This window comes from Rhipicephalus sanguineus, chromosome 8, assembly GCF_013339695.2.
Source record: "Rhipicephalus sanguineus isolate Rsan-2018 chromosome 8, BIME_Rsan_1.4, whole genome shotgun sequence".
NCBI classification, from domain to species: domain Eukaryota; kingdom Metazoa; phylum Arthropoda; class Arachnida; order Ixodida; family Ixodidae; genus Rhipicephalus; species Rhipicephalus sanguineus.
In genome coordinates, this window is record NC_051183.1 from 76,012,255 (window position 1) to 76,031,769 (window position 19,515).

General features: G+C 46.6%; 1 protein-coding gene and 1 non-coding gene across 2 annotated transcripts in view; one reads left to right on the forward strand and one right to left on the reverse strand.

Moving 5' to 3' along the window:
• The window catches only part of LOC119402111 (phospholipase D1), a gene marked incomplete at its 5' end in the record, with an annotated part of 32,729 nt that extends 15,499 nt beyond the window's left edge, over positions 1 to 17,230 (reverse strand). Inside the window, 7 exon segments of the mRNA XM_037669222.2 lie at positions 1,536 to 1,702; positions 2,879 to 2,970; positions 10,129 to 10,239; positions 11,536 to 11,658; positions 13,374 to 13,492; positions 15,439 to 15,581; positions 17,172 to 17,230. Of these exon segments, the coding sequence (XP_037525150.1) occupies positions 1,536 to 1,702; positions 2,879 to 2,970; positions 10,129 to 10,239; positions 11,536 to 11,658; positions 13,374 to 13,492; positions 15,439 to 15,581; positions 17,172 to 17,230 (814 nt within the window).
• Positions 17,231 to 18,454: 1,224 nt separating this feature from the next.
• On the forward strand, positions 18,455 to 18,526 carry Trnam-cau (transfer RNA methionine (anticodon CAU)). The gene has a single exon. It is a non-coding gene; the product is annotated as a tRNA-Met (tRNA).
• Positions 18,527 to 19,515: the final 989 nt, after the last annotated feature.

Here is a 19,515-nt window from a genome sequence, read left to right on the forward strand (position 1 = left end):
TCTTCTATAACAGAGCAGTCTCAAGTTGGCGATACATTTAAAATAAGGCCTCTATCCTTTGTCAGGAAAGAGCTGTTATGAATCGTGCGAGCGACGTTTCAGTCATTCGAGAACGCGTCCGCTCCACGCCTTTCGTGGAACGAACGCTCTCAACACCGTCCGTCACCAGTGTGTTGGTTTCATAGCCAGCGCTGCGCTGCTTGTTTTTGTACGTTTGTTGATAGGTGGCAGCACACTGCAAGCAAGTTGCTTGTTGAACGGTTTGAGAGCAAAATGTTCTCCGCGCCCAGCCGTCTCTCTAAATGTAAACATTGTGTCGCATAGTGGTCGAAATTGTTATGCGGTGGAAATTCTTCAGATTGCTTTCAGCAGTGATGTTCAAAGAAACCATCTTGACAACGAGGATTTTACACTGGATATAGAAGGCTGTGAAAGCACCGAGAGTGACAGCGACGATGAACGATCAGCTGTTAACTCACGAGGAGCGAGTTGCACTTCACGTCCCCTCGTGCGTTAATGTTTTTTCACGCTCGTAAGTCACTTTGATTGTATTTAACGTGTAATATCCTTGAGCGAGATCAAAATAAAAGCATAGTTTTTCTTGTGCATTGCATGTAGCGCAATTATTGTGGATATTACGGAGCGCCGCATGCAGCCAACACGCTCGAGCTCAATCAGCGAAGCGAAATGGTTAGAGCGATGAAACGTGGAGTCCCGGCCACAATCCACGCCTCTCGGCTAACTTCTCCTGCATTTGTTGTTCGACGGCATTGTTGTTCGACGAATCGATCGCAACGTCGAAGTCTTCGACGTTGCGAAAAGCATACGTGTGCATTATTCTTTTCGATATTAGTTTTTAGATTGTGCTGATCGAGCCTGCAACATCCTAGTCAAGTGAATTGCACACGGCTAGAGTCTGAGCATGACTGTGACACTAGCGCTACTGAATTGGATGCTGCGGAAGAAACGACGATGGCGTAATATATGTTTGGAAACCATCGACGCGTTAAACATGTGGTCCCGTGCAGCAGCGATGGCTCTACTCGCTAGCGGCCTACTACTGCCGCAAATCCATCAGGCAGGCTCGGTACGTACTACCTCGGAGTGCCGTTCATTTCATACGTCAATTCTAGTTCATGCAGTCTTCTGTAGCACGCCCGAGATTTCGCGAAGCATCGTTGATGCACGGTAACGGAGCTGAAATGTAACCTTTCACACCGCAGCAAATAATTAGGTCGCGAGCACTTAGCACTTTCCATGGTTTGGGAAAGTATTTTGGTCTCATATCCATTTCAGTGCAGCTCATGGATTCAACCAGTGAAAGTGGCACGGGCCGTACGTCAACACGTTCTATCTGTTCCCATGCTAGGAAACGAGCTGACCCTCCTCCGGGCGCCATCTTGAATCGGACGGCGCGCCACCTATAGTTCGTGGGCATTGCGAATAGCGTATATGCGTGACCTCCGTGATAGTGCAGTGCAACAACGCGCATCGCACGATTTCAGAGTCCATGCTGTTTCGCGTGGCGAGCTCACCATCGGCCGCCTTGAGGCGCTCGAGAATCGAAGAGTCCCCACGGCACATGGAAGCGTAGTTCCAGTGTGTGATGGCCTGGATGGCCACTCCCGTGTCTGTGCCCACTTCGCCTTCGAAAGCCGGAAGCAGCGGCATCACCACGTACACCCGGAAGTTCTGCTTGTTCCTGCGCGGAAGTAGAGTTGATTATTAGGATGACCACCATCTTTATCACTCTTTGCGACACGCATTATGATCGAATGTCTATACATCCGTGAAATTCACATAATTCGTTTCGCAGGTTTTGAACTAAGAATTTATTAATAATATCAATAATAATAATAATTGTTGGGGTTTAACGTCCCAAAACCACGATATGACTATGAGAGACGTCGCAGTGGAGGGCTCCGCGGAAATTTCGGAAACCTAGCGTTTTTTAACGCGCACCTAAATCTAACTAGACGGGCCTCAATCATTTTCGCCCCCATCGAAATGCGGCCGCCAGAGCCGGGATTCGATCCAGCGACCTTCGGGTCAGCAGTCGAGCGCCATAACTAGGAAACCGCCGTGGGGGCTGAAAAATGTAAAGCAAGTGGAAGTGTTAGAATAAATTACAGTATCTTACAACAATTAATTTTAATTACAACGCAAATAATTATCTAATGATTGTACAATCAGTAACGCTGTACTTCTTCCAAACCTAATTCGACTACCTACTCAAATTACATGCGATAGTTATCTGCTGGCAGCAAGCATACCTAGAAATGCAAAAAGTAAACAAATCTAATTCTTGCCGAAACGTCCCGTCCTACGTTTCGTTAAACACGGTACTGCCTTCACCAAATTGGTCGCGTGTAGCAAAATATTTTTAAACAGAAGCTATACAAAGAAACTTCAGGCATCAAGAATGCTTAATTTACTATTAACTTTTAGTTTGTGGTATCTTCCTTGCCAATGGGGCACAAACATGACAAAAGTAAGTTGCGTCTCCGAATGAGTACGCCGTGTCGCAATAAAACGACTGCCGATCTCCGCAATCTTTAGTTACACCTACCTTCTGCAGGATATGTGAGGCTGTATCTAAGAAACCTTGCGTAACGTATCTAACGTAAGCGCATTCAGATTAGTAAACAGACTACATATAAAGCTCAAGAGTATAAGTCCCCTTGCGCGAGCTGATTACACATCTTCCGCACGCGACATGATAGCTTTCTGCTTTCGAAGAGTACGGCGCTTTCCTGCATCAACGATTATGGTGAACAGAATTCGTTGACGTAGTCATGAAAATGAGTGAATACTCGAGTTAGGGGCCGTGATGGCAGCGCCATCGCAGAGCGATCGACGACAAAAAACGCTTTCTGACCTGTGCGCCTTGAGGATTCTCTGAAACAGTGCCTCGCCGATTTGGTTCTCGACGGTCGGGTTGCCTTGTTCCAGTGTGATGAAGAACTGGTTCTGAAATAAAAGATTGCAACGATAATTAATTATCAAGGAAAATCAGCGCCACGCGGAATGTCCCGCATGTAGGGGCCTTTGATACTCTGTGTGTGCGTGAGCATTCGTTCGCGTTTACGGTTTGTTCATGCCCATATGCACAGTGTTACCCGAATATGTAATCGTGACGTGAATTTACCGCTGTGATAACATGAAGTAATTAGCGACTATTAATAGTTCGACAGCACAATGCCACAGCATTTCCATTTTTTGTTTGATGTGCTTTTCTAACAGAATCGACTCGATATGCCAATGCACACGGCACCTATAAATAAAATCAGCCGAAACCAATTGTTGGCTAATCATAATTTACTAGTGTTAGTAACCGTAGTTACAGTCTGGGTTGGTGCCATTGACTAACTCTATCAGGTAGCCAAGTGTACTACCAATTTTACAAACTCCACTTACGAAGAGGTTAGTCCTTGTTGTGACAAGTAAACGGTTAATAATAATAATAATAATAATATAATAATAATAATAATAATAATAATAATAATAATAATAATAATAATAATATCTGGGGCTTAACGTCCCAAAACCACGATATGATTACGAGAGACGCCGTAGTGGAGGGCTCCGGAAATTTCGACCACCTGGGGTTCTTTAACGTGCGCCTAAATCTACGTACACGGGCCTCAAACATTCTCGCCTTCATAAGTAAACGGTTAGTGTTTAGGTAGTGAATATGCCGGCGACGAGGGCACCAGCTGGTTTTCGTTCGAAGCAGAAGTACTTTTCTTGTGCTAATGTAAATTCTAGGCGTATGTCCGAAGTATTTGGTTTGAGCGAGTACTGATGTCAGAATGTCCGGTAAAAATTTGTCGGCACGTTGAATTTTTTTTTCTCTAAATCCAGCGACGCAGACGGGTAAATTCGACTATATTCAACACGCACAACCTTATGTCGCGAGAATGAGTGAAGCTAGTTGGCTGGAGCGTCTATGCAAATTCTTTTTTTTTTTTTTGCGTTGAACTGCGATGGCTGTGGGCAGAAATTATCTTCCGCCTTAAAAAAAAAAATTGCAGGCAGTTCCACGTCGTGGTACCGTGATAATAGTGAATAGTGATAGTAACAGTAATAGTAATAATAGTAATAGTGAAGCTATCTGAAGTCGTCACCTATTTCGTCATATATTACACTTTGCTCCTAAATTTCGGCGATTTTTTCACTGAGGATTTTTGTGATGTATTACACTTTGCTCCCAAAATTTCGGCAAATTTCTCACGAAGGCTTTCTTTGTTCTTTCTTCGTTGTTTCTTTTTTCTTCGGGTTAAGCCATGTGGATACCGCGCGACGATATTCCCAAGTACGCTTCTTTTGTTACTCTTATGCAACTGATCCGTTGCGCCCGTAGCCGCTGCCTTGAGCAAGCCGCGTCCTAATGCCTGGGAACCTTCCAGATTATTTTAGAATCTTCTGATTGGCTTGAGCAAACAAACGCGAACAGTTGAGTTTATTCTAGAACTAACGCGGACGCCAGCGATAAGGCTCGAATGTTCGATGCCACATATATAAATGCCGTCGCGTCTTACCGTAGATCAGTTCATTGACGACCGACGCTCTGTTCGCCGCTATCAGTGCCCAACGTGTTTTGCTTGTTGTTTGACTTATCGTTTCCCGGGCACAAGTTCGCCCAAATGAGGAGTTTTGTCCTGAAAACGCTGTCTACTGCCATCGTCAACGTCACGACCACGTGACTATATGCTCATTCATGGCCACGCTGAAACTGTACGGTGTGCTTAAGTGCAGCCGTGGCTGATTCCACCTGCACACTCGCCCAATAGACGTATTACTAACCCGGCTGCGCTGGAACGCAACCAGCGCTGCTCCTGTGCGTGACATGCACGCCGCGCTGGTCGCGTTCCATCGCGGCCGCAGCTATCACACGCTCTTCGGTCACACTTCCTCTCCGCTGTCGATCACGTGACATTCTTCCCTTGCCCTCTCTCACAAGACTCCTCCTTTCCCCCAGGTGGCGTAGCTTATGTACAACGCATTCATATGCTTCCCATAAATTCATGTTGTGAAAGCGCCCGGTGGTTATAACACATTTCTTCGGACCGTGAGGGCCCGGGTTCAAGCACTGCCTCCACAAGGAAATTTATCTTGTTTTATATATTTCTTTATTCAGGCCCCCTTCAGTTACCCCTCATTTCCTCTCACGAGGCTTCTCTTTACTCAGGGACATGCGCCTTGCTTTAGCTAATTATGCCCAAGGAGGAGGAGGAATAAACGTTTATTGCACGAAACGATATCGCGGTGCTGGTTCCGCTTCTACCCTAGATAGGAGGTCTCCAACTTCCAGGAACCCTCTGGCCTTCGCAGCCTCCTTGGCCCTGGTGACGAGACGTCGTTGTAGGTCCATATCCTCTGAGGCAAGCTTGGCCTGCCACGTTTCGAGAAGGTCTTCGTTTTCTTGACCGACGTTTTAGGCATTTGGCGAAGGCGATGTGTCTGTGTGTATAATGCACGGGCACGCGAGGATCATGTCGGCCGAGGTGTCAGGTACGCTGCGAATTTGGCAGACATTCGTGTAACGTTGGATACAGTCTGTGCATTAGTATACCGTGCGTGTAGGTGTTGCTCTGAAGTCTTCTCAGTATGGTGATGTCCTCTTTGTTGAGCTTTGAATGTGGTGGTGGGTACTCTCTGCGTTCCAGCCTTTGATGTTATAGTATCGCAGAGTATGTGATGGGTATGGACTCGGCCTCCGCGGACGCACTCCTGGCGTCTAGAGAGTGGGAGGGGATAGCCCGGTAGGAACCCACGTCACAGAGGTGTACGGCATAGTAGTGCTTCGGCGCTTCAATAGAGTGTTTGAGAATTGGTGCCCCAAGGAGCTTGGGGACCCAAGAAACTTGCGAGCCTCCAGGGCGCATGCGAAGAAACCAAGCCACTCTTGGGCTCTTGCGTTCGCGTTGACCCAAGAACCAAAAATCTACAATTAGCGTGAGGCCCCAAGGCGTCTCGGGTTGCAGGAGAGACGGCGTAGACGCAACGTGGGGGCATGATGAAGTATGGCCCGCGTCTCGCACATATTTAATTTCGCCACGTGTGGCGCCCCGTGCGTTTGACCCAACGCAGCTTGCGTATGACCCAATTTTCAAACTCTGCTGCTCCTCCGAAATAAAGAGTAACCAAGTGTCTTGGGTCCCCAATTCTCAAACTCTCTAATATCTTGAGTGCTTGGGCCGACACCCGACCTTTGCTGTAGTTTCACACGGCTGCTTGCGAATCTGTAAAGACGACAGCTGCATCCAAGCACGTGGTGGTTGCCAGTGTTGTTGCCACCTCTTCCGCAGTTTCTGGGTTTCGGGCACCAACTGTGGCAGATGTGAGCCCTATGCCCCGAGAATCTACGACGCTCAAAGCGTAGGCGTTTCTATTGAAATATTTGGCTGCGTCTTTATATCTGGCGTCCGGATCATGGATGTGATTTCGACGTGGAACATTCACTCGGGCTTGCGTTCTTTCCTTGTGATGCGTGAGGTGTATATTGCGTGGGATTCGTGCAATGCAAAAATATTCGCGGATGTTTGGCAGAATTCGTTCTTTTCGATCCCTGTCTGTGTCGGCTACAAAAGCCTTTGCTGTAGTTTGGCCGTTGAAGCACTGATCTTCCAGTGGGCGAGAGCTTTAACTGTTCTAATTGACTAGCCTTCAATATTTTTAAAATCATCCTTGATTATGCGGGCACAGGGTCGTAAAATAAGCTGCACTGAAAAATGTTTGACACTTCAGTGTTCAGCGTACTCTACCACGGTAGAGCGGCAATCTGTCTCAAGTGCTGCGCTTATAAAAAAAAAACTCGCAGGGTCTCTTATGCACTCTTTTCAGACGACTTGAAGGCGAAAGCCATCTTCTTTTAACACAAAAATGTTTTATGCCGGGGTCCATGAAGACTTCAGTGACGTATTTCCGTTACGGAAGTGACGTCGAAAAAATGCACACGATCAGATGGAAAAGAAAAACTTCTGGAGGCATAGCAAACTCGCCTTTTATATCTCACACTTCCCTCTCGCAGTGCTCTTGGTCGGCGGAGCTGCGCCTCCTGGCGGGGTTGTGTCGCTTTCTGGGAGTGGTAAAGTGAATTAATGCTTCATGACCGTAGCCTCCGCGATTAGCTCCTGCAATGTGTCGTTGCTACGCGTCCGTCCCATTCGGCGCGTTTCCAATATGAGAAGTGCAATTTTGTCAAACCCTTAACACACCGCGACGTGGCGACCTTAGCACATGCCACGTACTCGCTCACAGCAACCATCCACATTACAAATAGCCTTGGATGTAACAACGCCTTCCCCGCTTACATTCGTCCCGAGAGAAATCGCGGCCGAGCTAGAGGGGAGACACGACGCGCGACGCGTTTCCCTCTACTCCGACCGTAGTGTTCTTTTAGCTCTTTAACACGCCGCGGCATGGCGACCTTAGCACAAGTTCGGCGTCCAATCAGCGACGACCTTCTGGCTGTCACGCCGTTTTCTCTGTTTACACTCTCGCCGTTAACTACTACAGCTACCACAAACCTTTAATAATTGACCATGAATGTTGGTCGTTGGTATGGTGATATGCCATCAAGCGTCAACGTGAGTGCATCCGCGTTAACAGTGCTATAGCTGCCAAACACCAATAGACATTGTGCAAGTTCTCTTATACCTATGTACAGTAAACATTCAACTATTTCTGTAAAGACGTGCTTTAGAATCGCGTTACACAGATTCCTATGACGGAAGGATCAACCACGTTTTTTTCCTTCTCACTCGATGTATTCATCCTGTCCCGCCACCACCCGAAAGCTTTCTGCATAGTTAGGTACACCTAACGCGGTTTTCCATTGCCTCCGTGAATGGAGGCACCGCACCTGGTTTTGCACTGCCTCAGTAATCGGCCCACCTTTGACAAAGCTGCGATGTCACGTGATGACGTCATCATGTGACGTTACGTCACGTGACGTCACAAATTTTGGCGATTTTGGCGATATCACTCGTATTCACGCCGCCTGACTGGGGCGGGCGCCGACGAGGGACGCCGGTCAATTTTCGCGTTTGCTTCCGCCTTAAAATGTTCGACAATTTAGAGTACTGTGTACTCTATTATGGGAGAGCGGCAAGCTCTCTCTGCGACTCGGGTCAGAGCCCACCCTTACGTCTTACTGAAGTCGCAACAAGCCACTGGAACTTCTTTAACTTACGCACAGTACTTGTAATATTCGCTGCATGTCGTCTTGTAAATTGGTCGCAGTTGCTCTGGCAACGACCGTTATATCACAATATATAGTCAGATGACAATTTGTACTTACAGCAAGACAACCAATCAGCTTCACAGTGCTTGGTATGCAGCTAATGGCCTTTTAACGAACATGACAACATGAAAACAGCCGCTTTTGAATGGCACGTACAAAATGAGAGGGCGGATGCGTAAACTTAAGCTTACTCATTAGAGAGCTTGAGAATTCGGGTGCCAAGGAGCTCGGGGACACAAGATGTTCTCGAGCCGTAAGGGCGCATGCGCAGAACCCAAGCCACTCTTGGTCTCTTGCGTTCGCGTAGTCCCATGACCCAAAAATCGAAAACTAGCGGGGGCGTCTTGGGTCGCCAGCGAGACGACGCAGACGCAGTGCGGGCCACGAAGCATATGGCCCGCGTCTCGCATAAATTTCGCCATGTGTGGCGCCCCGTGCGTTTGACCCAACGCAGCTTGCGTTTGACCCAATTCTCAAGCTGTACTGATCCTCCGAATGCAAGGCAGGCTACCAAATGGAGCTTGGGGACCCAGTGTCCTGGGTCCCCGATTCTCAAACTCTTTTCTAAGCACCATTTTTAGCATTGTTGTGCTGGGTGAACTAAGCCGTTTCATACATCAGGTGGAACATTGTAGAGGCTAGCGAGAATCCTTGCCATGCTTCTTTGCAGTAATTGCTTTCGCACCTATAAATATTGCGATGTTTTTACCGCCGACAAAGTGATCGCTTTTGCTTTTCTAGGCTGAGTAATGCATGAAGATGTTCAGTGTCCTAGAAAAAAAAAGAAAGGAAGCTGCCTTATACGGCTATGAATATGTCGTTCCACATCACAGCCTTTCGCTGTTTTCGGTTCTCGTGTTTAATTTGCAAACGGTCTCGATGCCTCACGCGCAGGCTCGTGCTTGAATCGCACAAGCATTTACAACCACGAAAGCTGACTACGAGAAGTGCGGAGTTATATATTTTGCTGACGGAACTTCTTGCATAACTTCCACAGCAGGCAATCTGGGGCGCACTCTCGTACACGTTCTGTGATAGAACATTCTATCGCGCCGCACCGGATTGGTCGAGGATCGTTCCATGGTCAGATGTGAGAACAACAACGGAAAAGGCAGTGCTGTCAATCAATTGGCCATCTGCCAGGAAAAAAAAAAAACAGGCACAGAACGGACGGAGACACCGTTCCATCCGATAGAACGAATACAGAACGGTTTCCGGACGACTTCGATCGAAACATAAGCGCTCGGGCCAGAGAAGCTAATTAGCCTGTTTTGTGTCTGACTTAATCCAATCGCGCGCCGACAGTTTGCGAAAATGGCCACCCACCACCATTGGGTGCCTAGAGTGGAACTTTGACACCACTTAGCACCCAATGCATACATTAAAAAAAATATATATGGTTGAAGTGATCGCGCTCTTCAATTTCAAGCTTTGAAAAACAATGCCCCCAAATATTGGTACTCAGTTACACAAGTACCATATTTTTCATGTGTTGAAAACGTTTCTGAATTAATTATACGGTCCCCCCGCAGACGATCAAATGGTGACGCATTCTTCCGGGGCGCTTTCCCTTCGCCCATTGGCTGTTTGCTCGCTCTCGCTCTCTCGTGACGTTGCGTTCCGTTCGATCACAAAATGCGTATAAGATTTCGCCCCAGACAAGACAATCGCTATGCAACGCTTATGACGCGGGACTATCACTTTCCCCAGCGGTACGAAACGCGCGCAAACCGGACTACCTTCGCGTAGGGGTACATGTCCACAAGCTCCGCCCCCGTATATTTCACTTCATTGCCACGAAACGTTGTCCGCGAGTATACCTATTCCTTAAAACAATGTCATGGGTGGTAAACGTTTGACTTGGTCGATGATGTACTGACCTCGATGTAGATGTAGTGCTTGGCGTTGACGATGTTGTCGATGTAAGCGGAGTGGATGGAGGACTCGACCGCCTTGATGCCCGTAGACCAGTTGCTTGCACTGCGCAATATCTGAAAAGAGTAGCGCGGTGGAATGGATAGCTTGCACGCGACGTCGTGGACGCAGCTTCATAACGTACTGGTTCTCCAAGATTGCGGCTTTGATGGCGTAAAGGCACCCTCATGACGTTGCGGTTAACCTGCCTCGATATGATAACGACGCTGCCGCAACGTCATTGGCCTCTGTGCGCCAATAACGAAAGAACGTGCATGTGACATGTACTAATAACATTAACGCGACGTTACAAACCTTGCGTCCCACCATGCGGTGCTCCAACATAGCGGTTTCAGTGACGTCAGTACAAACCTTCTACATGGTGTGCAACGCGCGGATGGGATATTCACAAATTGCTTAATACGAGGACCATCCCACTCATAATCATAATCAGGCTAGAGGCACAAGGGTGTTAGACGGTTATCTGAGAGCTAAACCCTCATTCATCGGACTGAAAAAATTTAAAATAACTGATAGTCAATGCATTCGATGTTTCGCGATATTATTGATTCACGTCGCGATATACAAAAGTAGGAAAAAAAAACTTGGAGGAAGCTTGAGCTTCGCCTTCAAGTGTAGAACGCGATAGCGTAATCAGGCCCCGTGCGCATCGCCTTCTCAAGTGCTAGCCTTGCTTCTGTTCTCGGTGCATGTCTCAACCGTGCCGTAAGGAGACGATCGACTGTGAGCTTAACATTGGCAGTTTCAAACTATCCTAGAATGCATACTGCAAGTATACAGTTGTTAAGTGCCCACTACGCGATAATTCTTCCTTTTGAAAATTGGTCATGTGTCCACTATGCGGCCGTAAGGTGCCACGCCCACCCTCGCAGCTGCACTCATTGTAATGGGTGGGCAGTTTTGAACCACCAACTCGTTGCATAATTCACAGGTTTTGACGCCTGGCTCAATTCTACGCTTCTGCCACGCAATACTACATGCGTTAAGGAGTCTCCTTCTACTACATGACATTCATATAGTGTTTCCGAAGCACTTTCAAGCAACAGCATGGCTCTGTGGTAGAGCACCTGCTTGACGCGCAGACGGCCTGGGTTAGGTTCTCACTCGAACCTAAAATTTTTATTTATTTTATTTGCATCTTTCTCGATTTTTTGTTCACGGACAAGATTTTTCGCTCGTAAACAACGACACCGACGCCGTAATTTCTGCTAAACGAGCCCTTTAATGCTATCGCGTTCATAATCGCCTAACAGCCCACGGTGGCGGCGCCCTTATGTCTTATGTAAAATCGTCTATATGGTAGAATAACCATGCATGAGTTGTGCCCCCGTTCGATACTCCCGACAGCGCACCTGGCAGTCTGCGGTGAAGAGCATGCCGACGGCAGACTCCGGAAGCGTCGACTCCAGCTCCACGTGCTCGTAGGACTTTGGGAGCAGCCACGGGTAGTTCTCGTGCTGCTTGGCCTTCTCGAACTGCAGGGGGAGGGTAGCGGAAGAGAAAAACGCAGCACAGAGATAGTATCAGTACAGCATCGAAGCCATAGGCAGGACAGATAAAAAGAAGAGCTAATCTGTTACTACATCCTGAGAGTAGGTCTTCGGGACGTTATCACAGCAAAAAAAGTTAGCACTAGCTTGCACTTGTGGCGCAAGGCTGGAGCGAACAGGGCAGTTTGTGATCGACCTAGCTTCTTACAGGTTTAGCTAGGCTTGGCTAAGGTTCGCTAGGAAATGCTAAGGGTTGCTAGTTGTGACGTAATTTTGGCGGGAACAAGTCACGTGACTAGTCGTTACGTGATTTTCGCGGGAACATGTCAAGTTACTAGTTATTACGTGATATTGGCGGAAACATGTCACGTGACTAGTCGTTACGTAATTTCTGGCGGGAACTTGTCACGTAACTAGTTACGTGATTTTGGCGGGAACATGTACTGCCTGCGCTCTTCCGTTGTTTCTCTCTCTTTCTCAGCTTCTTTCTCTTACTCGCTGATTTTCTCTTTTTTGGTGTCTGCTTCTTTCTATTTCATTCTCTTTCTGCCTATTTTTTTCTCTGTCTTCGTATTTCTTCATCTTAGTTTCCCTTCTTCCTCTCCGTCAGTCTATCTCTTTCTTTCCATCTCTCTCTTTCTCTCTCTCCTATCCGCTCTCTCGCCCCTCCGAGTTATTGCATCCCACGCCGGACAAGTCGGCTCAGCGGGACAGCGCACGCTGGGCGCGCGTGTTCGGGGAGCGAGGCAGAAGATGAAGACGACGACGAAGGCGCGCGCGTTTCCACATCCTAAAGAGCACAACTGCGGAACTTCCGGTCACCGTCGCATGCGGAAGATTCACGTGACCGGAGCAGAAACGTCACGTCTTACGTCACTGGTAGATCGGCACGTAGCTGCCGACTCTGGTTGTGGTATAGTAGTGATGGTGGCAATATAGTGAGAACCGCCAAGCGGCACGGGATAAGCTGCCGACTCCTGGATAAGTTGCTGACAAGTGGGTTTATTAGCGGAATAACACAGCTTAAAAATGCCAGAGTGAAGCATAGGAAGTAAAAAGGAATAAGATAACAAAGTTTCAATCACGGCAACAACGTAAAGCGCGTAAGTACTTCCTTGCTTCATAATGAACCAGTGCGGCAAAAAAAAAAAAATAGTGTTGATGTTGCATACGCTTTTACCGCGCTTTCTTTAACAGTGTTAAGCTGTTGTATCTCGCCGTAGCTCGTGCGGTGTCACCATATAAACTTTTGAAGTGGGTATGCGCCACAGCAATTGGGCAAGCCCCACTACCGAGTACAGCAGGTGCGAGTGTCAAACGAAAACGAACACGTGAAAAAGAGAGAGAGATAGAATGAAACAGACAGGAAAAGAGATAGAAAAAAGAGAGATCAAGATATAAACAGAAAGAAAGAGAGAAATAAAGAGAAACAAAGAAAGAGAGAGAGAAAGAAAGGGAACAAAGAGAAATAAGGATAGAAAGAGCGAGAAAGAGAAAATATAAAGAGAAAGAAAGAAGAAAAAATACAGAGAAACAAGGAAGGCCACCGACTGCGCTCTTCCTTCAAGCTTGGTACCACTAGTGCGAAGCTGGCACAATTTTTTTTTTTTTTGCTTTTAGAAAGGCATCTTTAGGCATCAATAAACTTTAAGCTTCCTGCAGCTAGCGTAGCACGTACATAAAGTAGCGCATGGACGCACCTTGGTGAAGTTCCAGCGTTGCACGAAGTGCCGCGCGATGTCCCGCGCGGCGGCGCCACTGACGGCTGCTCCGATGTCGTGCCACGGCATCCGGGGCGTCACGTTGCGGTCCACGATGTCTGCGACGTCATAGAAGCGACCGATAAGAAAAGCGATCATAAAGAAATTGAAGTTTGAGCCCGTATTATACGGACCATTCTTGGTTTATCCGGAAACCTGTTGTCGCTTGCGGATCGTCTGGTTGTGGGGATTACTCGTCGGTTTATGGGGATTAAAACACTGTAGAGCAGTATAGCACAGCTTAAAGCATAGCGAGGTTAAAACCATTTTACGATTATTAGGTGTAGTTATATGTACACTTGCAATTGGTGCCGGATATATAAATAAGGTTTCCTGTGGCGCCAGGAACTGCCGAGGTCCCCAATGCATTCGCCTAAGCCAACTCGAAGGCAAAAACCTGCTTTTCTTCTCAGTCGATGTTCTGACCTTCCCCACCCCCAGGGTTGCCAATGGTGGCTACTTTTCGCCAAATTGGCGAATTTGAGAGGCCCGTGGCGACCTAAAATTATGAATGGCGGCATGGCGAATTTTTGGCGATTTTCAGCTTAGGTCTCCGCTGAGTTATGCATCCTAAGCTCAGTGCCTTCCCAACGAATGAGCGGCACTATTTTCTGTATTTTTCTGGGTTTTGAGGTGCACATTACGCGCCGTTCTGTATGTCCGTCCTGTAACTCGTGTGTATCTCCTCAATTCATCTAGATGCTTCTAACTCAATTCATCTAGATTCATCTAAATGCTTCAGAGCTTCGCTAAAGTTTCGCTTCTGAAGGGGCTAGATGACGGGTTGGTCGTGTGTTCCGGCCATTTGTTCCGCCAAAGCTCCAACTATTCTGAATAGCTTGGCGACCTATTCACCGCTGCAGTATCCCCTAATCGAGCTCGTACAGCGACGATGGGCGGATACGCGGGTGTTCGTGCAATAAAAAATTATTTATTCAGGCATTTTCTACTGTTCTCGGTGAGCGTGTGCAAAGAAAACAATTGCTATATAACATTTTACAATGTCTACCTGTTCAATTATAACGCACTGGATTGACGCGGGTAGATATAAGTGATTATATATGAAAGGGACAGTGGCGTCCGGTATCACATTAGTTCACACTAAAAGGTATAAGACTCACTAATGAACGATACTTGTAAGAATTCTGTCTTACTACTTTCAATAAACCTGTTAATCCTTTTTTTTTCATCTGAGGGGATGTAAAGCTGTCTACAAACAACGCCTTCGCGGCTTTCGCCCAAGGTTTACCACACTTTTACCTTTGAAACGAGCGCACAGGGATGGAAGGATATCATGAGCGTTTTATCCTTTCATACTCGCGCCTCCGCGCACATCTTGCGGCTAGTCGGAGAACCAGGTACACCCAGCACTCCCATGGTGAAGGGGCGATGCGCCTGGCATTGAGAAATGTCAATATACTTTAAGGGCTTTGAATGACACTGTATTCTACGGGGCTATACATCAGTGGAAATTCCTATTACTAGGATATGCCGCACACATCTAGAATGGCGACTTTTTTGGCGAAATTTCTAAAAAAATGGCGACTTTTGGCGACTTTCTGCTCGTTGTTTGGCGACATTTACTCGAAAGTCAGTGGCAACCCTGCCCACCCCCCTCCGAAAGCTTGCTGCACCTAACGTGGCTTTGCATTGCCTCCGTGATCAGCCCACCTTTGACCAAGCGACGATGTCACGCGATGACGTCATGATGTGACATCACACGTGATGTCATGATGGCATGAATTTCAGCGATCTGTGACGTCATCATGTGGTGATGGCTCATTGCATCACTTGTGTTGACGCCGCCGACACTGACGGTCAATTTTCGCGTTTGATGAGGCATGTAAGCCTTTCGACTGAATATACATTCAACATAGGGAACACTTTGGTGACTATCTCAATTGTTCTGTGTGGTAACGGTAACGTTGTGCTTGAGCGAAAAACCGCCATGCAGGCGAATCGTTAAGTGTTCCAAGTTGACTGCGATGGAAATAGAAGGACTCACCGACAAAAGGGTTGTCCACTTCGGTGAGGTCCTTGAAGATGAAGTTCGTGTAGTCCTTGCCGAGCCAGTACTTGGCTGAGCCTTGGAGACCCAAGTCGTCTTCCAGAGAGCTGGCCCGCAGCTCTGAGCGGGGCACGTCGCAGCTGCGGAATTTAAGCGCGCGAAACGAAGCGTCAGACGCTGTGACCTGCAGCCATTTGTACTAAGCGATATTTTTGTACATAAAAAACATGTGCTTGCGTACCCACGCGGTTGTCAAACGGCAATCTGTAAATGGTTAGCGGTAGTAGCCTAACCTACCATATTTACTAATAACAACTGCACCGCTTGTAGGAGTGGCAGCATGCTCGCAAGTGTTGACTAAGTGGCGGCTAATGCCAGCTGGCGTTGTCTGGAGGATGCTCAATTTTGCGTAACACGGATTGATTGTGACTATATATGGCTAAATTATGGCGAATTTGGCTAAATGATGGCAAAATACGCCATGTATTGGCTAAATAATGCCCAATTTCGAATATTGCTAATTGATGGTGGGTAAATATGGCCAAATTATTGCTCGCGTTGCTAAAGGTTCCCTTTAGTGGCTAAAGAATGCCCAATGTTGGCTAATGTTGAGTGACGCTAGCAAAATATGGCTAAATCATTGCTGAAGTCGGTTCGTATTAGTTGAATGCGTGCACAAGTAGGAGTGAGCACCTCTTACTGTGAGTAAACGTGAGTTTTAACGCGAGTGAGTGACGGTGAGTGCGAGTACACCTGCTTAGTGCTACGCTATAAACGCTGTGCTGCCTCCTTTGCGGGCCCAACATCCTGAATATCGACAGAACCGCCAGAAGGATATCCGGGAACAGCGGAATATCAGCAGATACTCTTGAAGAAAGTATTCCTGGATTAATTGGTGTCTACGCCTGCTGCGCACGTTGTTCCTTGAGCAAAGTTCGAAGCATGCGTAGTCCTACGTGGTCCTACGTAGTTTCTAATCGATAAAAATTAAGCACATTGTGTACTGAGGGAGCCAGACATTTAACAAACCGAGTTTTAGGAAATTTTGTTGAACTAATGCGGTCATAATGCGAGAAAACACGTTCAAATGCTTGACGTCCACATCGAATAATCGGTGGAAAATATGAAAGTGAAGCATTTAAAATTGATTTTCTCATCTATTTTAAACCTATGGTGGTTAAATTGACGACGTTAGAGTTTTGAGCGAACAATTTATCAGTCTCAACAAAATTGTTTCACTTTAGCGTCCCTTTAAGACAATCCTGGATTTCACAAGTCTTTGGCGGAGGCTGCCAGATTCTGCGAGAACTAAAACCTTTGTTAATTCGAACTGGGAAGAGATGGAGAAGCTCCTCCCGATATTTGATTAGTATTTATTTATTTATTTATTTATTTATTTATTTATTTATTTATTTCACATACTGCTGGCCAAGATTTCTCGCCCCTGCAGGAGGGGCAATACAATGGACACAGATACATTGTAACACAAGAGTGTAAGAACAGAATGTTGAACGAATGAAACGAAAATGTACGAATAATTTGGTCACCCAATAAAAGTTTTTCTCAAGATTTCACAAAGCTAAAGGACTGGAAGATGGCCTCAAGAAGACAGCTCCAGTCAGGAACGGTCCGCGGGAAAAAGGTGAATTTTCGCGTATGATGAGGCGCCTAAGGCTCTCGCCTGAAAAAAAAAAAAAAAAAACAGACAGTCATGCTCGTTCTTGACTTACGGGGTATTGAGCGAGTCCAGGGATCCCCTTCGTGTGTGCCGATGGAAGGCTTGCATACCCTGCAAAATAGATACCGACGTCAGCAAACGGCCGCTGCGCTGGCAGCACGAAAGAGGCAGGACTGGCAGAGGAATTAAAGCCAAGGCGTGCGTTGTGCTCAGTGCGAGGTGGCAACACAGAAAGTCGTGCACGGGCAAGATGCGCTGCTGCTTTAGCGCGACTCACATTCGGGCAAGCAGAAACTGCGCATGCGCTCGGGAAACAGATTATACGTAGCCACTTGGTTACTGCTACGTCACGGCTGGTGGGGAATGGTAATGTAACGCGTTCTAACGTCACAAGTGAGATGCGATGCCTCGAAAACAGACGGCATCGAAGTGAACGTGGACGTTTTGAGCGACAGCGTGGCCTCCAACATTGTAACAACGTCCCTTTTCTTCACTAGGTCTTGGAGGCTACGCATTAAAAGACGCTCGCGTCACTAAGTGGCCTCCCAGGCTGCCTCTAAAACAGAATGAATGCGTACATCCCGAACAGGACAACGAATCAGCACTGAAGCAAGAACAGAGGGACGACATGGTACTCGAGACATGAAGTAAGCAACAAGCTCAATCAAGACTGCTCACAACAGAGGCCACTTGAAGCATACACGAAGGTCACACAACTGAACATGAGAAGACACAAAGCAAGTTCACAGAAAAGCGCACAAAGAAGGACTCAGGAAGGAAGATGTAATGTGACGAGACAAAATAAGAATGCTCACGCTACCCTTACTAGACAGCAGTTTTCTCCACGAAGTGCGGTATCATTCCTTAACCCTTAAGTGGGACACCAGACGACGGTTGTAAGGCGTATCAGACAGACACTTCGAAGGTCGCAGGTTCGGTCCCTGCCGGAAGCAAGTTATCTTTTCGTCCACTTTACTTTCTTCACATTCATATCCTAATTGTTACAGATAACATCCCCTACACTTTCCTTGGCATTATTGTCCGTTAGTTCTCATTAATGTTGTGTCTGACAAAGGAAAACGAGCCCTTAAATAAAAAGTCATCTCTTTCCTTCATTCATAGCGAGGGTCTCGTTCAGGCAGACTTCATGCCTTCAGGTAGTATGCGAGGGATTATTGGTCAACTGCCAGCTCGTAAAAACATCACGTGCTACGTGACGCTAAAAGACCGAAAACGAGTGTTCCACACTCGCCGCCATGGCTGCAATCGGCGCTGACTAACACCCCTAGGTTTAAATTCACATATATACCGCATAAAGCGGACGAGAGGATGACCGCCGCCGTAGCTCAGTGGTAGAGCATCGGACGCATTATTCGAAGGTCGCAGGTCCGATCCCTGCCGGCGGCAAGTTATCTTTTAGTCCACTTTACTTTCTTCACCTTTATATCCCAATTATTACAAAATAAACATCCCTTGCACTTTCCTTGGCTTTATTGTCTGTTAGTTCTCATTAATATTGTGTCTAACAAAGAAAAACGAGCCCTTAAAAAAAGTCGTTTTCTTTCCTTCACTTTAGAAGAATTAGGAATGTGACATCAAATACAGGTCATGTGTACGGCGGGAAAAATGCGATGTGCAGTGCCATGCATTGCTGTGCGGCCGAAAAATTTCACAGGCAGCAGTGCAATTGGGCAGTGCGACTTAAGTGCGTTTGGAATATGACTGCTAAGAAATTCCAGACGGTGTGAATGAAAGCCTACTTATAGAAAGTACAGGTATAAAAAAAAACCTTTACACCCAAAATACTTTTTTCCGTCGATATATTCCTTCATCCTTTTTCCTTCATTATTACGGTTTGGACTAATCTAATTACGCTTTTCTTACTGTCAGTTCGTCCCAGCTTATTTCTGTAATGTATTTGTTTATTTATTTCGTGTTCGCTGAATGATTTACTGCGTGCTACGTTATTTTATTGATGTGTATTTTTTGTATGCACTCACAAGCAAAATGTATGCCAAAATATATTAATTATATAATACCTGCAAGCGTTTTTAAAGAGACACTAAAGAGAAACAGTGAATCGGTTTAGATTGATAAATTGTACTTCCAGAACTATAATGTCGTTAATTTCACCATCATAGGTGTATTAATACACGAGAAAATGAGGTTCGAAGTTATATTTTCAAATTTCGAGCCATAATCTCCACGCGTGACGTCACGGATTTCAAAGTGTACTTATCGTACTTTGGCGCCATTGACTCAAGATTTCCTCAAACTTCGTATGTAAACTCTATGGCCCCCTCAGAGGACAGTGTACTTCATTCTTACCGTTTAGGAACTAGGTAGGCCCTAGTACGATTCGTCGAAATATGTGACGTCACGGCGAATGGTGCGGA